At 49.0% G+C, this 21,531-nt stretch overlaps 1 protein-coding gene across 1 annotated transcript; it reads left to right on the plus strand.

Annotated features, from left to right (window-relative positions):
- The first annotated feature begins 2,549 nt into the window (after positions 1-2,549).
- Positions 2,550-20,638, plus strand: LOC141042948 (secreted RxLR effector protein 161-like). The gene is made up of 3 exons (XM_073511859.1): positions 2,550-2,646; positions 19,958-20,007; positions 20,108-20,638. Exons 1-3 carry the CDS (start codon positions 2,550-2,552, stop codon positions 20,636-20,638), a joined length of 678 nt encoding a protein of 225 aa, XP_073367960.1.
- Positions 20,639-21,531: the final 893 nt, after the last annotated feature.

The following is a 21,531-nucleotide window of genomic DNA, read 5'->3' on the forward strand; positions in this document are numbered from 1 at the left end:
CGGAGCCGGAAGCAGCAGAGGAGGAAGGCTGGTTACCAGCCTCCTCCTCCTCCTCCTCGGCAGTAGCCCCGCCGGCTTCCCCGTCAGGCCCCTTGCCGGCCTCCTCAGTGGCAGCCTTGTCAGCCTCCCCGGTTGGCCCCTCGGCGGCGTCCTCGGCAGCGTCCTTGGCGGCCTCCTCGGCGGCGATCTTCTCGGCGTCCGCCTCGGCGGCCTTGGCGACGCCCTCGGTGACGGCATCCACGTCCTCTGGGTTCACCGAGGAGGAATCTGGGCGCCGAAGAAGGGGGTCAGGCAAGGCCAGGACCAAGAGCCAGAAAGAAAAAGAACACGGACGAATGGCGAACGGCTTACCAGTGCCAGTACGAGGCTGGGAAACGGATGTCCCCTCCCCGCCAACATTTGGCGTCGAGGCAAAGCCGCCGGCACCCGAGTTCTCCTCCTCCTCCATGTGCGTAGGCTCGGTACTTGGCGCCCTTGCCGGGGACGCCCCTCGGGGCGGCGTGGTCGATGGGGGCGGAGTGTTGGGGGTAGCCCTCTGTGGCTCGTCCTCCTGCTGCTCTCCTCCTACATACCTGGCAAGGTCAGCACCAAACTGTCGTGCCCCTGGCACATGTCGACGGGGGAAGAGTGATGAAGTTACGCTGGGGGCTATGCCGGGGGCTGCTGTCTGGGCTGCTCAACACCACCAACGGTGCCCTCGAAGTACCAGCCGGGGGCTGGCCACCCGCCGTGACCTTGGCCCTTTTCGCTCTCTGGGCTAGCGTCTCCGCGTCCCTGCAAAGACAAAAACAAGTCAAGACAAGCAATGCAGATTGAGGAGGCAGAGATAACGAAAAGGAACCAGATACTTACTCGTCGTCCGCCTCCTCCTCTGCTGTCTTCCTTTTCCTCCTCGGGATGAGGGATCCATAATCAAAAGTAGCCTCTGTATCAACATTCGCTGGAGGAGGAGAAGGAGGTGGTGTCCGGACACGCGCGGACGAAGAAGGGGCGGCTGTCTTCTTCTTCACCGCGGCCTTCGCCGGCTTCTTTGCCGCCGCGGCCCTCGTGTGGCGCCCGGGCCCCTCCAAGGTCAACTGTGGCCGCGCAGCCCTGCCGGGCCGGACCGGCTCGCTGGAACTGGCCCGCCGTAGGACTCGCCCCCTCCCCGTAGGTGGCGTCGGATCTGCGGTCTCAACCTCCTCCTCCGACGACTCGCCGCTCACATCTTCAACCAAAGGAGCCTCGGTGCCGGCGCAGCTGGCTCCCCCGGCGGCCGCCGCCCATCGGGCGAGCTCCTCCTCCTCCGCAGCCGTCGCGGCCCTGTCCTCCACACCGCCGGTGCTGCCGGCCTCCCTGGCAAGCTGTGCCTCCCTCGCCTTGGTGGCGATGTAGTCCAGCTCCGCCTGGGTGGTGTCCTGGACAAGCAGCCAATCGGCGTCGGCGTTGACGTACCCCTCGTGCAGGGTGTCAAAGAACTGCTGCACCTCGACATCCTTCGGCTCCTTCCAGCTCGCGTCGGGGCCGTGCGCGTTGCAGACCGGCATCATGGCAATGACATCGGACTAGCGCGAGTTATTGCACAACGGGACCACCCTCGTTGGCAGCTTGAACAAAGGCCCCTTAAGGACCTTGCCGGCCTTCGCGGTGTCCCTCATGACCTTGCCGGTCCGCTCGACCTCGCCGTCGTGGCCCACGCCAAGCTGGAAAAGCCGCTGGCAGAAATGGGCATGCCCCATCACTGTGAAGTTGTGGTCGAGGCCGGGACGAAGCCGCATGATGTCGGCAGCGTTCGTGAAGAGCCAGGTTGGCCTCCCCTTGTTATGAAGTGGAGCCATCCGGCGGCGGATGAAGTCCGCCCCGATCATCTCAAGGGTGAGGCCGGCCTCGGTGAGCCGGAGGATCCTGGTGGTGGCGACCGTGAGCTTCTCGTCGTCAGCATCGATGTCGCTCCAATTGCTTCTGCGGACGGGCGGTATCCGGCGAACTTCGCAGAACGCCGGAGGGTCCTCCTCCTCGATGCAGCACCACCGGCCCCGTCATTCTTCCCACCTCTCCTTCATGGCACCCTCCGGGTACGCTCCCTTGGATCTTGAGACCCAGGCGATGCAACCGGAGATGGCGCCCCCTGGTTGGATCCGAGGGGAGAAGTAATGGCGGAAAAGCGCCGTGTTGGGGCGCACTCCGGCGAAGCCCTCGCAGAGATGCGCGAAAAGGGCCATGCACGCCACCGCGTTCGGAGTAAAATCTAGAAGGTGGAAGCAGAAGGTATGCATGACGTCGCTGAAGAAATCGGAGAAGGGAGGACAGAGCCCGCAAGAAAAATAATCGACAAAGAAGGGGTACCAATTTGGGGCAGCCTCGGCGCAGTCGGCGGGGATGACGCGCGTGGCTGGATGCCCTGAATTCTCTCCCCCCCCCCGTCTTCACTCCCCACAGGGGCCTGAAGGAGTCCCGAAGCTCGAACACATTCACTGTCGAAGGGAAGACGGCGGACTGCGTACACTGCACCGCCAGCGCACTCTCCGGCGTCCTTGGCCACTCCCTTGCCCTTGGTGGATTTTGGCGCCATGGCGGCTGGGGGAGGAGAGCAGGACAGAGGGCGGCGGAAGCGCAACGGCGGCAAGCAAGAACGAAGCCTGGAGAAGAAGAGGAAGGAAGGCGGAGGTTTTCGAGATTGGGGTTGCGCGAAGAGTAAAAGGAACAGTGCGCCCGCGGTTATCCCTTTTTATAGGGAAGCCGCGAGTCGCGCTACCCATTTACTGTGATGTGACGCATGCGTGTGAAAACCGCCCCACGCATGCTGCCCACGTCATGCACACCCCTCCACGCCGCGCCTCGCGCGCGGGTCGTGGGAAGCGCCACGCGTGAAAAGTTTCACCGCGGTAAAAACCGCCCGCCTGCCCGCACATCGTTCTGGGCCTAGCCCAACAACGCGCCGCGCTTATGTGTGGCCCAGGCCCGGGGGCTCCTGTCGGTGTACAAAAAGAGGGATGCACTTTTTGTACCCCTATACCTGTGCACGGGCAGTCAGAGCCGCGCCCATGGTCACACCAAGCAGAGCAAGGGAGGTGAGCCAAGGTAAGACCAGAGCGCAAGATGGCCAGAGCAACGCCAAGTCCAAGACCACAAAGAGCAGAGGGACGAGTCAGGTTCCCCCGGCAAGACCCTTGCCGGGGCAGCCTCAGCAGCCCCGGCAAGGCCCTTGCCTGGGTAGCTCGCCCCACACCAACAGAGCGAGCCGCCCTTGAGCCCACGGTCCCCAATGACATCATCCACGTAGGGCCAGAGCTCGGGAAGACACCTCTGTGGTGGCATGCAGATCTTTGTGAAGACATATTCAAGATCAGATGAGGATTAGAAGATGACCACCCTCGGCAAGATCCTTGCCGAGGAAGGCCACCAGACCCCCGGCAAGGCCCTTGCCGGGGACGACAGCGCGCCACGGCAAGACCCTTGCTGGGCCACACGGCGAGACCCTTGCCGGGCCACCCGGCAAGGCCCTCACCAAGGACGGCAGCAGGGCCACCGCAAGGCCCGCCGGCGACTAAGCTTCCACCGTCGTTCACATGCGGCTGCCAGCCCAACCAGCTGGGCGGGCACCTGCGTGGCAACATGCAGCTCCCAGGCCAACTCATCGAGCGCCTGCGTGGCGGCATGCAGATCTTCGTGAAGGCTCCACCACTGCGCCACCTCAACTGCCTGCATGCCTACATGGTGCCGCACGCATCGCTGGCCAAGGCGCATGTCGAAGCGAGGAAGAGCGGCGACGGACGGGACGGGCCTCGCCCCCGTCCCCGATAATGCAAGGGGACACCTAAGTGATGCATTAAATGCATCTTGTCCTATAATACAAGGGATAACCTCGCAAGACTGTACACCTTTCCACCTCCTGTGTGCCACTGTGGCAACCCCTTTTTCCTATAAAAGAAGGCCCGAGGCGACCAGGAGAAGGATTTGGCTCTTTCAAACCACGCGCTGACCGTAGCTAGTTCGAGAGCTCAAGAACTCTCAGAAATACACCCACCAAAGCAGGACTAGGGTTTTACGCATCCTCGCGGCCCGAACCTAGGTAAACGATCCTTGTGCTGTCTACTAGCCCTGCTCCCCTCGCAACCCTGCGCCCCGGCAACCGTAGTAGGGATTCTTGTGATCCCATAGGTGTCGTTCCACACCGACAGAAGATTCTAGAACAAAGAAGAAATGCTTGTGTTTCGAGGTTTGTGCATTATGCTTAAGTTCAACCATGGAGTCTTCTAGATTGTACATTTGGCAAAATCTGGTGGAATGTAGATGATATCCAACGGCCAGTAGTGCTCAAATTTGCCGTCTCCGCGCCATCGGATTGGCTTCATCCAACGACCATCTTTCAAAGTTATAGTTATCCACACAATATATAAAAAATAAAAAATATAATATATAGGGGTATAGATATAGACATGTGATGCGAAAGCCGCCCATCATCTCCGATTAGAATAGTGTGTCCATGCATGGATGCAATGTGGCCAAACGATGACTGCCATCGGTATCTCAAATTCAAATTAGTCTAACCTTGTTCAATGTGTATACAGTATAGCATGCTTGTTTCCAAACCACAGCATATCTCAGTTATATTCATGCATGCATGTGTTTCTAACATCATGATCTCTTATTCAAATATTTGAATTCAACTTTACATAGATTATGACCTCACCTAGTCTTTTACACCCACACGGTCGTCTTCTCTTTATAATTGTACCACTAACTTTCTCTCGTGCAAGCATGCACACACACTACCACTAGGCATTATCCATCACACACATGCAATCTTTTTCTTCAGGTCGGTCTCCCATGCATGCACACACAGATACACCTCCCCCTCTTCATCATATCGGGCATTCTTTATCTCTCACGTGCATGTGCAATGATCGATGTTCCTCTATGTGTGTGTATATATAGCTAGGTCTTTCCCAGTTTTCCACACGAACCGATCAATCTATATATCTAGTGAGGTCTTACCCTCTTTCGCACGTACACATTGATCAATCTATACCTCTCTATATAGGATTCCATAGCTAATACACCGACATTAATTATATATCCAACGTCCCCCTCTCATCATCCATGCCTTCCGCTTCATCTCTCAGACGCGCGCACAATGGCGAAGACATGGGGCAGCAAGGGCCCTGCCCCCATAACATCAATATATATTGAGGCTAATATGAAGTGATCATTAGATCAATTGTTGGTAAAATGGTTTAAGTTGATGAATTGGCCCTCCTCGTAAAGGATTAGCAATGCTTGGCCCCCTAGCTCATTTATTTTTCATGGCTCCGCCACTGCGTGCAACAACGTACGTTCTCGCCCCTCTCTTTAAATATGGATCTCGCACTTGCGCACTCCATCATAGTATCCCTCCACTTGGCCCCTTGCACCATCTTCTAGCCCCCCACCAGATTTTGCCACATGTACAATCTAGCTGACTCCATGGTTGAACTTAAGCATAATGCACAAACCTCAAAACACGAGTGCTTCTCCTTTGTTCTAGAACCTTTCGTATCATAACTGCCCAAACTTTTTTTCTAGTTGAATTGCCATTATTTGTTTTTACTTTATGCTTTACAACGCACAATTCCATGAATCAACAAATAGATTAAGTGCTTCTTTGATTCAAAGGATTCTCAAAGGAATTTTGGAGGATTCAATCCGTTTGATTCGTAGGATTGTAAACCATAGGAATTTTTCCATAGGATTCATTTGCACTAGATTTCATAGGAAACTTTTCATCCACTCAAACCTCTTTGAAAGAATCCTACATTTTTTCTATGCACAATCAAACAATTGTACAATCCTGTAGGATTCAAGACGACATTCCAGTCTAATCCCATGTTTTTCCTATTCCGCGTTTTGGAAATCCTACGAATCAAAGAGGCCCTAACTTTTTGTATAAAAACTAATTGATTTTGAATGAGATGAACTATAAGAATTAAACGAACGTCTACATCATGCATATATGACTCAAAGCTTACATGCTATAGTGTGGTATTTATTCATAATTTGGTTGCCAAATCTGATGCGTGAAATGCACGTGTACCTTACTAGTACTTCGAGTATGTGCAAAAAAAAGTAAATTAGAATTCCAATGGCACGCTACACAGTGTCTCTCTTTCAGTTCATGAAGGCACATGGCACATGTGGAGGCGTTGTCGCGCCCTCCTTGTGTGGATTGATCACAATGACGTGCTGCTGGTTTCAGAAGAATGTACTCGTCCTCTCTCAGGCACACTGGCAGTACATGCACGAAGCAAAGATGTGCACGCATTCACTCATTCCCTCGCATGCATGCGCGGGTACACGGTGGGATGCATTTTTGTACGAAGATCCACCCCATGTGATAATTTGATGCGTGTAAAGTCCTTCACTTCATTGATGGTGAATTAATACAGCGCATGCAAATTGAGTGGACGCGAGGGAGGAAGTAGTTGAGAAAGACATTACTACTCCACTGCGTGCATGCGAGTAGTTAAATCATGGGTTGCTACTTCCATTGGTCTCCTTCGTATTTTGTGCCAATTTTTGACCATATTTTGAAGTAACATAATATTTATGCATGACATAAAAAGTGGCACAAAAAAGGAGGCCAATAAACCAGGACGCAGGCAACATGATCAGTTTTTGCCAGGGCTACTGTTGGTGGCCTTTGTATTTAAATATGGACGGAGTTACATCACTCACTTGTGCGACCGTATTTGAGCAGTAGTACTTGAAATTTGTGTTCCAGGAAACTCATCAGGAGCCGTTTCGGGCCTCGAAACCAAAACCATCAATCAATCTTTAGCTTGTTCCCATCACATTCCAAAGTGTATAGTATAATTAAGTGCAAACCCGCTCACACCTAGTACGTATCAAACCTGAACGTGTTCCCACTATGCAGATTTTAGTACTAGTGCCAGTACTAGGTTATAAAAAGGGGAACTAGTACCTAACCGAAAATCACTGTACCTCTTCCTCCTCATAAATCTTTCTTGTTCGTCCGTCCTTGCCATGGCCGGTGTGCAGAGCTCTAGGTTGAGAACTACTCGTAACAAGGGAGCGGCAACCAAGGCCGCGGAAAAAAGAGGGCTCGCTGCCTCGTAGAGACCTCTAAAGATATCTCATGGGTAGGCGAGGGCTCCCAGGAGCGGCCTAGCCGTGGAGGCGAGTGCTCCCAGGAGCGCCCTAGCCGCGGAGGAGAGGGCTCCCAGGAGCGCCCTAACCGCGGAGGCGAACATGCCGAGCTGGCAGCGCTGGAGTCGTTATCCCTCGACGACATGCCCGATCATCTCAATAAGCAGGAGGAGTTCATTGACGGCTTGGTGGAGCTGCTGAAGGAGAGCCTCGGTGACATGCCCACTGAGCTCATTGAGCAGGGGGAGTTGATCGCCGGCTTGGTGATGCTGCTGAAGAAGAGCATTGCCTCGGATAAGAAGGTGACCGGCGAACTCCTGCAACTTCAGGAGTACAAGGCGAAGCTCTGGCATGAGCTCGACTTGCTGAAGGAGGAGAACGCCGGCTGGAAGAAGCTACATGAGAAGAGTAGTTCCTAGATGAAGATGCTGCAGGCCCTCGTCATGGAACAGAAGGAGGAGTTGGCGAAGCTCCGCATCGAGCACCCAACTGCTATCAAGGTACATAATGCGGCCGTGGAACAAATGATGAAGGCTCGCGGCGAGAAATCACGCGTCATGGACAGAATGAAGAAGATGGCGGAGGAGATGCACAAGGAGATGGAGGGCGTGGAGGCGATGAAGAAGAAGTTACGACTCCACAGCCAGCAACCCTTCATGTAGTAGAGAGCAGCGCCCCAAACTTGTGTGTGCTTCTTCCTTCTCTTTTTGGGGTGATAATCTTCCTTATTCTTTTGCTCCTGTGTTTCTTCTTTTGCTTCAGGTGTTTCGCCGCATGTGTCATGCTCTTTGCGAGGCATGAATAGAACAATGCTAACGATGAGCGGCGCCGTGGGATCGATGACTAGCAAATTAAATCATTTTTATTGCCATATGGCACTGGGCTGCCGTGTTTCGTGCTCCCCCGTCGTACTAGTACTCTAGTGGAAAAAATGAGTATACCGCATGGTTCTTTGCTCCTCCTCAGGTCATCAGCAACATTTATACAAGCAGTCAAATTACAAGGCCCCGCCTTCCAGCAGTAATGAGCCGTCAAATCACAAAGGCCCTCGCCTCTCGTGAAACCGACCAAGCGAGACTGCCTTGCCCTCTAGCCTTTTAAAAAATGCATACTTTTGTACAGTAGTAGTATCGATGGATTGCGCCATGGAGCAAACCTAACAAGATGAAATTAAAGAAAAAGGTGGTACATATAGAGAGCGCTCGTCGCCATATTATGCAGATAGTACTATTAAAAAAGCTAGTACGTGCTTAAATGGGGTGCTAAATTATATTAAAGAAATTAGCATACCTATTTAATTCTTGGGTTCTTATTATTTATGCCACTAGTTGTGTATCACTACTCAGGTTTGCCATTAGAAGTTACAACTACTCAAAAATGCCATCGATCCGTGAGATGCTTGCTCAAAATGCAATTAGATATCTCAAAAATGCCATCGTTTCGTCAGATGTTTGCTCAAAAATGCCATTAAACATTGTTATTTTCATGTCAAACCCGTTGACCATGTTATATGGCAAAAATAAGTAGATTATCACAATGATAAGTGTGGCCCCGCTTGTCAGGAGTAACCAAGCAAATAATTTTACAGGAAAATAAGAACGCTGTTGGGATCAAGTAGGCCCCACACTTTATTGTACTATAGTGAGATAGGGGAGAGCTGGCATGTTGGTCCATAGGTATTTATGTCATTATAACATGGCAAAAGAGATTTGAGTCACAATAATGGTGTCCAGCACAACACACCCCTCAAATAAAACTAAGCACCCTGAAATTCTTTGACAACTAAACTGCTGGCTATATGATGTTGGCCATATATATTGTACGTATATAATGTGAAGAAACGAGTGGTAGTACTACCAACTACAAGATGAACTATAAGAAATACTAGTATGTACATATTGAAGAGTTAAAGTAACGAGAAGGAACATAACATAGTTCCGCTGGCGGCTCAGCACAAGACACCCCTCAAATAAAACTAAGCACCCTGAAATTAAACTAAGCACCTAATCCACTAACTGCATTACAACCACCTGAGCAACAACATTACCACCTTACTCGGACTCCCCGTCCACGTGCTCGACTTCGTCCCTGTCCCTCTTCCTCTTGGCTGATACTTCTTTGCTTGAACCGCACACTTGGCTCTCGCTCTTCATCCAACCCTTGTATATTGAAACAAAGGTAGGCATCCATTGCAGCGTAATTGATGTGGTGTATATCTAGTACATTCCACTGCCATGCACGATGAAACTTGGGCGGAGGTTTTGTCAGTTTACAGTATGAAGGATCAACCATGGCTCCTGGCAGGGTCAGCATTGAAGGCTGATCACGGGAGGGCACCAGACCATTCTTCTGGAGGTCGAAGGGCTTGCCTACAACGAGGCCTATCCGACGTAGGACTTCTTTGTCATTCGTAAAGTCTACAGAAAATAATTTGACTTTTCCGCCCCCGAGGAAGTTCTTAAAATCCTCGCACTCAATGTCGGCATGGAATATGTGGTAGACCAAGCACAAGTTATGCACGCAAACCTGGATCATGGCGGGCTTCTTCCTCTCTTCATCCTTTAGATTCTTCTCTTTTCCCAGGACTGTGGTGTACTCAACATCTAGCCCAGTGACCCACTCATCATTTGACTTTTCGAACACGCGTCTGAAGCGAGCAAGGCATCCTTTCACCGTCGCGGAACAACGGGTGTAGATGACGTCGAAATCATCGCCAGTGATGGTTCTAACCTTGTACTCACCGCCGATCATGGAGATTTGGGACGCCATGGATTTGGGAGGAGGGTTAGGATTAGTGGAACTGCCATAATGTGAAAGGACATGATGACTAGGAGCGAACTGCCATAATATTAAAGGACGACCGGGGACAAGTAGGAGTGAACTGCTAGCGGTTTTTCGATTGTAAAATGTTGAGTGGGGCATGCAAACCACAGGGTAGTGGGCTTGCCCGGTGGTTAAATGGATTCATGCATAGTCCTATGGGGGCCCAATTAGATGTCATGTGTACTAGACGCCCAATTAAATGGCTTCATGCATCTGCGTGTTCGCACGTCAAGCGTCGGGAAAATTACAGGTGATATGAAGCTTTTCATTCTCCCATGATACGGGCTTCCGAGAGCCCTTGGATCTGAGATCGAAAGGTTGCATGGCGTGATTCTAGACCTATGGGTGAATATCCTATCCTGGAGGGTTATTTTGCAAATTTTCAGCAACTTAGCATGAGATCGTTCGATCTCTGATCCAAGGGCTGCCAGCAGCCTGTATCATGGTCGCGCCTACCACGACCGTCGCCTTGCTCGCGCCCTTGGAGATTTCACACGGTGTGTTAGGCTATCTGATGTTGGCATGTCATACATAGTCATCACTTAGTCACTCATACAACAAGGTTATCTATAAGGTTGGCTATAAGAGTATTTTTTTACTTCTCTCTATCTCTTTCTTCGTAGTATTTATTGCATTTGCCAAGGAGTGACCTCTTCCAATGAAATGGTGCTTAGATGAGGTGCTAAGGGCATTCAATGGCTTAGCAACTCAAGTCCCCAATTCATAGGTGCTTAATTTTTTGTTGCTAAACTTGCTTCATTTAATTAGCTATAGACTCAAAATTGTCTTTTCACCTAGGAACACACGCTTGGCACCATTTCTTCCTGGGGTCACCAAACTAGTCTCTCTCTTCTTAATTAACTTGCCACATCAGACTTTATGCCTATGTGGCAGGCTTAGCACATGTACGAGCAAGTACAATAGTGGGCTATAAGCCCACTTACATGGCATTTTTGCATATGAGGAGGATTGTGGCAAGGAAAAAGTGGAGGAGTGGGCTCTTATGCAAGAGCCAACCTCTACATGGTGCAGCATTGGGAGAGGCACCTGTATACCATGGAGGTGGTCAGGAATCGGGAGACTCACACCGGTCGTAGCGCCGCAGTTAAAATGATAATGGCAAGTTAAATCATGTGGCCCCGCCTGTCCAGCAGTAACTCGCTGTCAAATCACACAACCCTACGTTTGCAACGGCCTACCCCCTCATCTTCTCGCATCTTTGTCGAACCAACTAGGCGGAACTGCCTCGCCTACCGCGCGGGAAAAGCCCCGCGCTCGACTTTTAAATAGTACAATATAGTTTTGTATCCATGGCTTGCGCCATGGAGCAAAGCCTCAAGAAAACGGCGGTACACATGTACGGAGTATACAACACGCCCGTCGCGTTCGCGTCGCACCCCAGACGGTCGGTCGATCTGGCACGCCGCTCTCCGAATGGAACGCGCATCATATTGCGTTTGCACACACATGTGGGACGGCAATTAAGAACCGACCATAGGCACACTCCTCGGCCCCGCAAGTCAGGTGAGTTAATAGAAGAAAGAGGCGAGCGATAGTACTGGAGCAATGTTGTACAGCCGTCGGTGACTGGACGATCCCTGCATGACACGGAAGATCAGTTTGTCCATGCATGTGACCAGACTCCAGCAAACACGGCTGGATTGGCTATCGTCTACATATAGTGCCGGCTATGTTCTAGAGGGCTGTAGTTCTGATGAGAAATCGAAAAAAGGTTTCTTCTTATCTCGCAATATTAGGTGTCATGTGCTTTGGATCACTGCGAGGGTTAAACAGCGACAACTGAGTTCCTCCAAGGCGCTGGTCATTAGGGGCACATGCACGAAGACTACTTGGTTGCCATCTAGGTCAAGCCGGCTATGTTAATTAGGACATCTATCCATGGACCCCTTTTCTACGAGTTTATCTTTAATTTGAGCTTTGATCCTTGTCTAGTTTGTCCGTCGGGATTCATGTTGTCTCCTTGGGGCAGTGAGGTTATGGTTTCTTGTCATGTGGCATTTTTTCATGTTATATGTTAATCTGGTGCTTCAGATCAAAATGATGACAACTACGCCTCCGGGGCACGTGCATGAAGACTTCTCGACAGTCATTGACGAGGTCAAGCCGGCTCCGGAAGACAAAAGAAAACAACTCCACTATATAGGCAGGAGCCTCCGCGCTTGCTTGCTAGTGTTGCTCTCTTCACACTGTCTCGACCTCTCTAGATCTAAACACGACAGCGGTGGACACACTCTCTCTCTGATCACCGCTGGTCACAGATCTAGCCGGATCCTCTTTGTCGGGGAAGGTGAGAAGGTGCAACGTTCAGGCGGTCGTCCTCGGCGATGGCTCTTACCCACTGCCGGCGTGTCCCGATCAGCGTTCCTTGCCGTTCTCTCCCATGCACCGCCAGCTAGGGAGGGCCTCCGACCCCTTCTTCCTTGCTGTCATAGTGTGGGTAGATTCGGTCTCCTGCCGCCCACCTAGCGACATCCCGGCGACCCTTAGGTATAACTTCCTTCGAAACCGGCCTTGCTCTACTTCCCCAGCTCCTAACATCGCTGCATTTGTATCTTTTACTATTTCTCACGCCCCCTCGTAGATAGGATCGATCGGCTGTTCGAAAGCCACCTAAATTTTTACTGTTAAGAGGTAAAACTAGTTCATGCACTCGAATCTAGTACTACTTGGTTCGAACAAGGAAGAAAGGGGTGCGGGTGGGGGAAGATTTGTTACCTGAATCTAGGAGTTGGTCGAAAGAGGAAATAATGGGGGCAAAAAGTAGTAGAGACTGGCTATCCAACTGGTCTCTTGGTCTAATAGGGAAATAAAGGGAAACGCAGTACAAACTCAATATAAACCCGATCTATTGGTTGAAAAAGGAAAGAAAGTGGGGACTGGGGGGACAAGTCAACAGAGTATGTCCAGCACTAGATTTGCTAGCCTCACACAGTATAAGGTGGCTATACCAAACAAAAATGGACCAACCCAGATATCCTGTTCTGATGTTTGTTGCCCCGAGGCCCTCTTATGTAATGCCACTGGTAAAATGTAGCAGTTGCACTGTTAAAAGTAAGAACATGTTAAACCAATGTTGTTTTCAATGTAATGCCTTGAGTAATATGAATCAATGGCACTGTTTCATGGCCTGCTAAATTTCCCATTAAGATAAGTTGCTTCTTTTTGTTAGAAATGCAACTGTCCTGGTCCGCCTACTCTCCCGTGCCCAAATACTAGCTCTGTAGCAGTTGTTAATGTAATGTTGCTGGTAAAATGAAGCAATGGCACCATTAAGGTAATGTCGTATTTAACAGTTGTCATAGTTAATCCTAATGCCCACACTAATATCTAGCAATGCTGCTGCTTTAGAAATTGCTACTGTCCTTGTAGGATTGCCATTCAGATAAGGAACATGTTTCTTTTCATTTGATGTATTTTTCATCACTTGGTAGTCACCCTCCTTTCCACCTTTTTGTGCAAACAGAGATATACATTTCATGATTGATCTTAGTTGAACCGCACAAATGATATCCAAATTATAGTTGAACATTCCACGAGCTTCACAACCAACCTTGATGTTGCTCAATTTTATTGCAACTAATGAAGAGGAAGCTCTGTGGGTTTCGTTATCTGATGGAAATGGAACTGGGGCTGGAGCCCATTTCTTAAAAAAATGAAGAAGAAGCTGCTAGCTCATGGGACATTCCTTCATTTTAGGTGAACTGCACAAAAAGGTCCCATGAGTTGAATCATCCATGTTGGTGACTGGTGTCATCCCTTCTTCAATGGCGTTGACTGCAGATATGGTTCCCATCACGAGGTATGTTCCTTTTTGGTCCGACCGTTTGCCAAAGATCCTGGATGTTGAGTCTGCTCTTGTGCTACTGTTTCGGCACTGCCATGATAAAGCAGTAATGTTATTATTTTGCACCTTAATCTAGTGGCACTATTAATTTGAAGCAATGTTTTAGCACCGCTAGTGCCACTGATTTTTTTATATATCGAAAGAGGGGGTTTTCTCCAATTTCTTTAAAGAAACCCAACCATAGAGAACCATTATCTGACAACACCTTAGTGTAAACGGGTAGTTATGCAACTACTACTAGAACGGACTGAGTACTAGCAGGAGACAAGTTCGCCACATAAGCTAGGCAGGTAGGGGGACGCGGCACCAGCTCGACCAAGTTTGGATTACAACCCAAATGCTACCACAGAAACATCAGGGGGGGAAGATAGGGACTGAAAGAGCCGGATTTAGCATCCTAGTCTAAGCACCCCCGGCCTCCATCTTTACGACGCACGATACACCTCGCTTGCCACCTGCTCGACCCTAGTGCCACTGATAAAAGGAATTAATAATACAGTTAAAATATTGCGAGTGTCCTCTCTATCATTTCATTTCCAATGTAGATAAAGAAAGTTCTTCTCTTTGTTCGTATATGTTTCATCAACTAGTCCCATTGTTAATGTTTAAGCGTTTCTGCAAACTGGGGTGCTTCATTTTAGTTGATCTCTACAAAAATAGAGATTGGAATGTCTCAAGGCCCCTCCTTGTACTACCGTTGCACACTGATGTTCATCACTGGCAGAAGGTGTATCAGGGAGACTTGGGTTGATTTCCAGTATGAGGCTTACCGTATGAGGCGTCGCAGGGCCCATCCCGCCCTCGCAGCATGGCATACTATGATACTGTCGCAATATTTTCTTCTGTTTATTAGTGTATGTTTCATCAACTAGTGCCACTATAATGTAATCACGCTTTTTCATTATCTGTGCAAATAGGGTTATTCAGCTGCATTTTGGTGGAACTGCACAAATGTACGGATGGAACCGGCATATATGCAGAGTGCAAGGTGTGCCAAGTAAAAATTACCGACACCAACCATGCTCCATGCACGCATTCGCATCCACCACCACCTGTGGGATGTGTGGCGCTCTCTGTTGACGGATCTTTCTCGGCAGCAAAATCTAACCAAATACTAGTAGCTTATATTGGCAGTTTTCTAGGGAGTACTCTTTTCTAAAGAAGCACGAATCTATTTTTCTTTATTTGTACACAGTATCACAACTTTGACCCAAAGGTCCAGAGCTATTTTAGGGTGATTGGCGTAGTACTCGGAAACTGATTGTAAGCACGATTTTCATTAGCCGTCGCACTGATCGCAAGCATGATCGCAGATGGAAGATTAGGTTAGTGCGAAGCTTACCTTATAGCCTACCACCACCATTGAAATGAGGCGAGCAGTGCGGGAACCATGGAGAACGACGGGGAAGCAACGTCGTGCCATCCGGACTCCTCTTGCGGTGGGAGAACGAATACTCCAGTGGCTCCGGCTGGCTCTGCACCCTCACGAACGGCACACCGTACTCGATTGATTCGTTATCCTCTGGATGCTCGACCTTCGACCTGTATGCCCACCACCTCCACCTGACTTTCGCCTCGGGTGAATCTGTCTGCTCCATCACCCAGTGGAGATACTCGATGAACTCGAAGGACTGCGGCGTGGCTGCCGCCGAGGAGTACATCGCAACCGTCTTACTCTTTCGCATACATTGCCACATGGCCCTCACCGTCCTTGAAATCTCCCACTCATTGTAAAACTAAGTAAGGATCTCCTTCAACCTGGCTAACTTTGCCCGGTCGCCATCGGCGATCTGCCCGATTCGCTGCTGCATCCTCTCCATAGATGTCCTTTTGAGAGGTCCGGTGCTAGCTTTGGAAGATGGGAGGAGAGACAGTGGTCTTGCAATATAGAAGAGGGAGAGGTGAGACGGTGGTTTTGCAATGGAGAAGATGGAGAGGAGAGGGGGTCATTTTGCAATGGAGAAGAGGGAGAGGCGAGACGGTGGTTTTGGAATGGAGATGATGGAGAGGAGAGGAGGTGGTTTTGCAATGAGAAGAGGGAGAGGAGCGTGCGACAGCAATTTAGGATTGGACGAGAGGGTCGGCGCGCTGTGACTGGATCAAAATCAACATCAATTTACACTTCAATTAAGAAAGTGACCCCATATTAACTAGTCTCCCTTTTTTTGGGTCATAATTGACCATGATTTTCACAAATAAAATATATGTTACATGTTGCAAAAATAATATAATTTGAAAGTACATTCAGATATGAACCAAACGATACAATTTTTGGTGACATGCATTCACATTTTGCTTGTCTAATACAATACGTGGTCAAACTTTGACCCAAAATACGCAAAACAAAAAATACTTCCAAGACCAGCGCCTCTCCTCTTAAACCATCACCGCTCCTCTCCTGTTCCAATCTAAATCCAGTGCCGCTCCTCTCCTCTTCCATTTCAAAACCACCGCCCCTCCTCTCCTGTTCCAATCCAAAACCAGCGCCGCTCCTCTCCCGTTCTAATCCAAAACCAGCACCACTCCTCTCCTCTTCCATTCAAAAACCACCACCGGCGCGTGAAGGTGATGTGGAGAAGTAGATCGATGGAGGAGTACAACCGATACGTGAGGATCGCAGACGGCAACCCTGTGAAGCTAGCTAGGATGTTGGAGATACAGTCTTGGTTTGACAACAAGGACCAACTAGCGGCGATGGTGACATCCATGGCTAAAGTATCTGCAACAGAGCGAAAAGGCGGTGATACTCCCAAAGGGAGTCGCGCCAGAGTGCATAGAGCTGCTCCTTTGGGCCATGGAGCAAACAGATTCACCGGATCCGATCATGAGGCAGTGGTGGTGGGAGTATCGATCCGAGATGGAGCATCCACTAGAGATTGAAGGATCGAGCTTCTACAGGGTGCCGTGCCAGAGCGTGCCGGTGGAGTCTTTGTCGACCGAATCCAACTGCAAGAGGAGAAAAGCAGTTGGCCCGACGACGCTTCCCCGCCATCCTCTCCCTCACCGTTCACATCGTCTCACGGGGCGGCTGTCTGCCATCAAGGAATGGGAGGGGACTGCCCCCCCGCCCCGAGCCCAATAGTCGGGCAGGTTGTGAATTGTCAGTAGGAGCTTAGGGTTGTCAGTATTTGCAGGTTGTGAATTGTGTTTTGTGTTGTGTATTTTGAGAGTAATTTCAAATATGAATGTCTTTTGAATTTCAGATTTGCAGTATTGAGCATATGAAGTATTTTATGAATTCTAGAGATCTATTTTTAGCACTTAAAAATGTAGTTTCATAGGAGTATAAAAGTGCAGACAATGTGATTCTCAGAGAAGAAACTGCAAGTTTTAGTTTCAGATAAGAAACTGCAAGTTTCAGAGACAGAGCATATATATTAACACGCCATTTTCAAACAGGGATAACATCATGTTGGAAGTTTATTCATGGTCGAAAATGGAACTACCAGCCAGTTAACATCATGCATTCATGCATAGCACATCTTCGTATGATGCACGGTCAAAAATATATACTATTTTCAAAATGCCCATACAATGTCGAGTGTGCGAAAAACAAAGAAAACGAGGGATGAATTTTTGGCACGTGTTGGATGTGGTGTGCGTAGATGACAATGGGGACCCACATGTCAATAATGGCAGAGGCAAAAAAATTGGAGATATTTTCCCTGCATCAGCTATCGAACCCCAGTGGAACAGCGGTCGGGTAGTGTCACCTGGCCACTGGGCTAGTTCAGTAGTTTCAGTAGAAATAAGGCACTTCCTCGGGTGGTTCGATCTCGTCCTGCGCCTTTGTGAGCTCGCCGCGACGCCGCTGTCTGCCTTGTGAACATGCTGAACAAATGAGAGGAATCTGGAGGGCACTGTACATGGAGAGGCGGACAGTCGGGACCCACCAGGTCTATGGTCGTACTCAAGCAAGTGCCTCATTGAAAAAATACTTCCTCTTAATGCTATACTGACGTTGTGGCCCACAGGTTTGTCAACATAGTTACATTTTTTTTATGTGCTTCAACATAGTTACTGGAGGAGATAAATTTAGAACGAAGCTGTGGAGCTGGCAGGTATCATTTATTATCAGTGGGCCAGCAAGTATGAGGTGGGTTGTGGGCTGCCCCGTCTAGGCTTTCTTTTTTAACATGCGCAACCCACGACATGCCAGTTTGTATTTTCTTGAGGGCCGTCATGTATCGAGCGGCCTATGGACCTCCCATCTGAGGTTTTATTTTCCCTGAATCATCAGCAGCCCAACTTATGTTTTTTTTGAAGAAAACGCGGAGGTCTGTTCTATTTTTCTATATAAGAATAGGAATGCCTGGTCCAACTTATGTTTCCCTTCTAACTATATTATATATATTTAAATTATTTTGTACGTTATTATATATTATTGTTATTGTCATCATATATTTAATAGATACTTACATATATAAGAAAACAATATCCCACATCTTATTAACTTATAAAAATAATTTCTTAACAATAAAATCCTGGATTTTTTACATTAAGGCAACAAAAATCCTGGTGATTGTGTACAAAAGCTTGGTAAGATTTAAAGACCAATCTAATAATAGATCACTTATTATTTAAATATATTTACACTACTGCAGGATACTGCTAACGTGACACTACGATCAGAGACCCTTTGCCGAAACTATGTGCGATGCAATAATCGCAAACGGTGGTGTAAAAAAACCGTCAAAAAAGGTGCAAAATGTTTGCGATGGCAGAGCCATAAAAGCTGGTTCAGATTTTAGTTGCGTGTGCGATGCAAGGCACACGGTTAATCCATTCCAACTGTTTGCGACGAGGCAGAACAACAGAAACGGGCATCCATATCAATGTGTCTGCGATGCAGGACACACGGTTAATCCATTCGAACTATTTGCGATCAGGTAGAACAACAGAAACGGGCAGCCATATCAATGTGTGTGCGATATACGGCATACGGTTCACTCGGACAAACTGTTTTCGATTAGGGAACACAATAGAAATGGTTCAACTCATTGTATTCGCTGGAGTAGGATGGAACTCATTGTATTCCATGAGTAGGTTACAATATATACACCGGATGTCTTGCGTGACAAGTAAACTAAGCCTACAATATCTCTAGAAGTCTTCATCGCCGCTACCCACGGCCTGGCCCACGGCTTTGTCACCGTCAGTCGCGGCTGTCTCGTCGCCTTCGTCATCCGCAGCTTCGGCTGCGGTCCCGCTGTCGTCATCGGCGGTCTCATATCCGGCCTCGACCGCCGCCTCGTCACCCGCTGCTGTCACCGCGGGCTCGTCTTCACCCGAGGCTGCGACTCTTCCTCGACATCGGGCTCGGCCCCCGCCTCCGCCGCCTCATCATTCTATGGTGACACGCGCCAGGGACGGGATTCGGCAACCGAAACCTCATTATCATAACCTCAGTGTCACAGTCATCTCTCCCGTACCGCGCTCGGTGCGCTCTGCGTTGAGTGATCCGCATTAGCTCGCAGCCATGCGTTTTGAGTATGATGCCCTCGTCACCAACCGGACATGGACGTTGGTCCCTCGTCCCCCTGGAGCTAATATCATCACCGACAAGTGGGTATTTCTGCATAAGTTTCTTCCGGATAGCTCTTTAGATACGTACAAGGCTCGTTGGGTTGTTCGCGGCTTTACACAACGTGCCGGTGTTGATTTCTCAGAGACCTTCTCTCCGGTTGTCAAACTCGCCAAGATTCGTGTTGTTCTTTAGCTCGCTACATCTCGTCATTGGCTTGTTCATCAGCTCGACATCAACAACGCCTTTCTTTATGGTCATCTCCAGGAGCATGTTCTTTGTCAGCAGCCTACCGGTTTTGTTGATCCCACTCGGCCTGATGACGTCTGCTTGCTCTCATGGTCTCTCTATGGTCTGAAACAGGCGCCTCGTGCTTGGTATCAACGCATTGCAGCACTGCTCTTGGGTTTCGCAGCACCACCTCGGACACGTCGCTATTTGCTTCATCGAGCTGATCATGTCGCCATGCTTCTCTTGTATGTTGACGATATTGTCATCACCGCCTCTCGTGCGGATCTCCTTCGTGACATCATCGGTCGTCTTGGTTCTGAGTTTCGACTGAAGGACTTGGGCGCATTGCACTTCTTCCTCGGCATTAATATGCGACTTGATTCCTCCAGATTCTTTCTTCATCAAGGACAGTATGCTCTTGATCTCCTGGATCGTGCTGGTATGACCGAATGCAAGCCTGCTGCCACTCCTGCCGAGGCCAAGCCAAAGCTTTCTTCTACTGCTGGGCAACCAGCCACTGATGCCGCTCTCTACCGCAGGGTGCTCTTCAGTACCTCACGCTCACCAGACCAGACATTCAGTTTGCGGTGCAGCCAGTTTGCTTGCATATGCACTCGCCCTGTGATGTTCACTGGTCTCTAGACAAGTGCATGCTTCGGTATATTCGTGGCACACTGACCTTCGGACTTCGTCTTTGCGCCTCCGCCTCCACCGAGCTGTTTGCTTACACTGATGCGGATTGGGCCGGTTGTCCTGACACTCGCCGCTCCACGTCGGGATATTGTGTCTTCTTCGATGACTCTCTCATCTCTTGGTCCTCCAAGCGGCAGCCCACCGTCTCCCGCTCGAGTGCCGAGGCCGAGTACCGTGCCGTTGCCAATGTTGTTGCCGAGATATGTGGGCTCCGTCAGCTACTTGGTGAACTTCGGGTTCCAATCCCGAAAGCTACGGTGGTTTTTTGTGATAATGTTTCGGCCACCTACCTCGCGGCCAACCCAGTGCAGCACAAGCGCACTAAGCATATGGAACTTGACGTTCACTTCGTCCGCGAGAAGGTACAGTTAGGTTAGCTTCGTGTTCTTCATGTACCAACCACCCAGTAGTTTGCCGACATTATGACCAAGGGGCTTCCAACCGCTGCATTCCAGGAGTTCCGTTCCAGACTTTGCATCGCTGACGCCGACGCTTGGACTGCGGGGGGGTGTTGAAGGTGACATATCTTTTATTGCTACTCATATCTTCTCTAGCCTTGTATAGCTGACTTCTAGAGATATGGTAGGCTTAGTTTACTTGTCATGCAAGACATCCGGTGTATATATTGTAACCTACTCCATGGAATACAATGAGTTGCATCTTACACCTTTCTACAATGAGAAACGGTTCAACTTAACAAGATGTGTGTGATATGCGGCATACAGTTCACATGGATGAACTTTTTGCGATGAGCCAAAAGAACACAAACGAGTCGTGTAAACAAGATGTGTGTGATACGTGGCAAACAGCCGACTCGGATGAACTATTTGCGATGAGAAATTACAACACAGACGGTCAATACAGTTATTTTGTGTGCAATTTTGTGTGTACAAAAAACATTGAAAAATGCAAACTAGTTGCTTGCGGTGGCTAGGATTATCGCACACGATGCGTCTGCGAGTACTCGTGTGCGATGATTAGTATGTTACACATACGTTTCCTTATGGTGACATGTGTGTGAATTTGCAATATGGACAGTTAATATGCAAATGCCTTCTGGACATCGGGCACACACTTAAACTCAATGAACTATGTACGATACTGATACTTTTCAAGAAAATTTATGAACTTGGGTAACAAAATTTGAGTAACATATATATATATATATATATATATATATATATATATATATATATATATATATATATATATATATATATATATAGTGGTTACACTATTTGACAAAAGGAGGATCTTCGCAACACGGTTT

The sequence above is a fragment of the Aegilops tauschii genome, chromosome 3, assembly GCF_002575655.3.
Source record: "Aegilops tauschii subsp. strangulata cultivar AL8/78 chromosome 3, Aet v6.0, whole genome shotgun sequence".
NCBI classification, from domain to species: domain Eukaryota; kingdom Viridiplantae; phylum Streptophyta; class Magnoliopsida; order Poales; family Poaceae; genus Aegilops; species Aegilops tauschii.

Bases quoted from the DNA above. Each gene is read 5' to 3' on its own strand.
- LOC141042948 (XM_073511859.1), top strand. From the start codon at position 2,550: ATGGCGGCTGGGGGAGGAGAGCAGGACAGAGGGCGGCGGAAGCGCAAC. The intron at 2,647-19,957 runs GTTTTCGAGATT...TGATTCCTCCAG, and splicing joins GAAGAGGAAGGAAGGCGGAG to ATTCTTTCTTCATCAAGGAC. The intron at 20,008-20,107 runs GTATGACCGAAT...TCTCTACCGCAG, and splicing joins TGATCTCCTGGATCGTGCTG to GGTGCTCTTCAGTACCTCAC.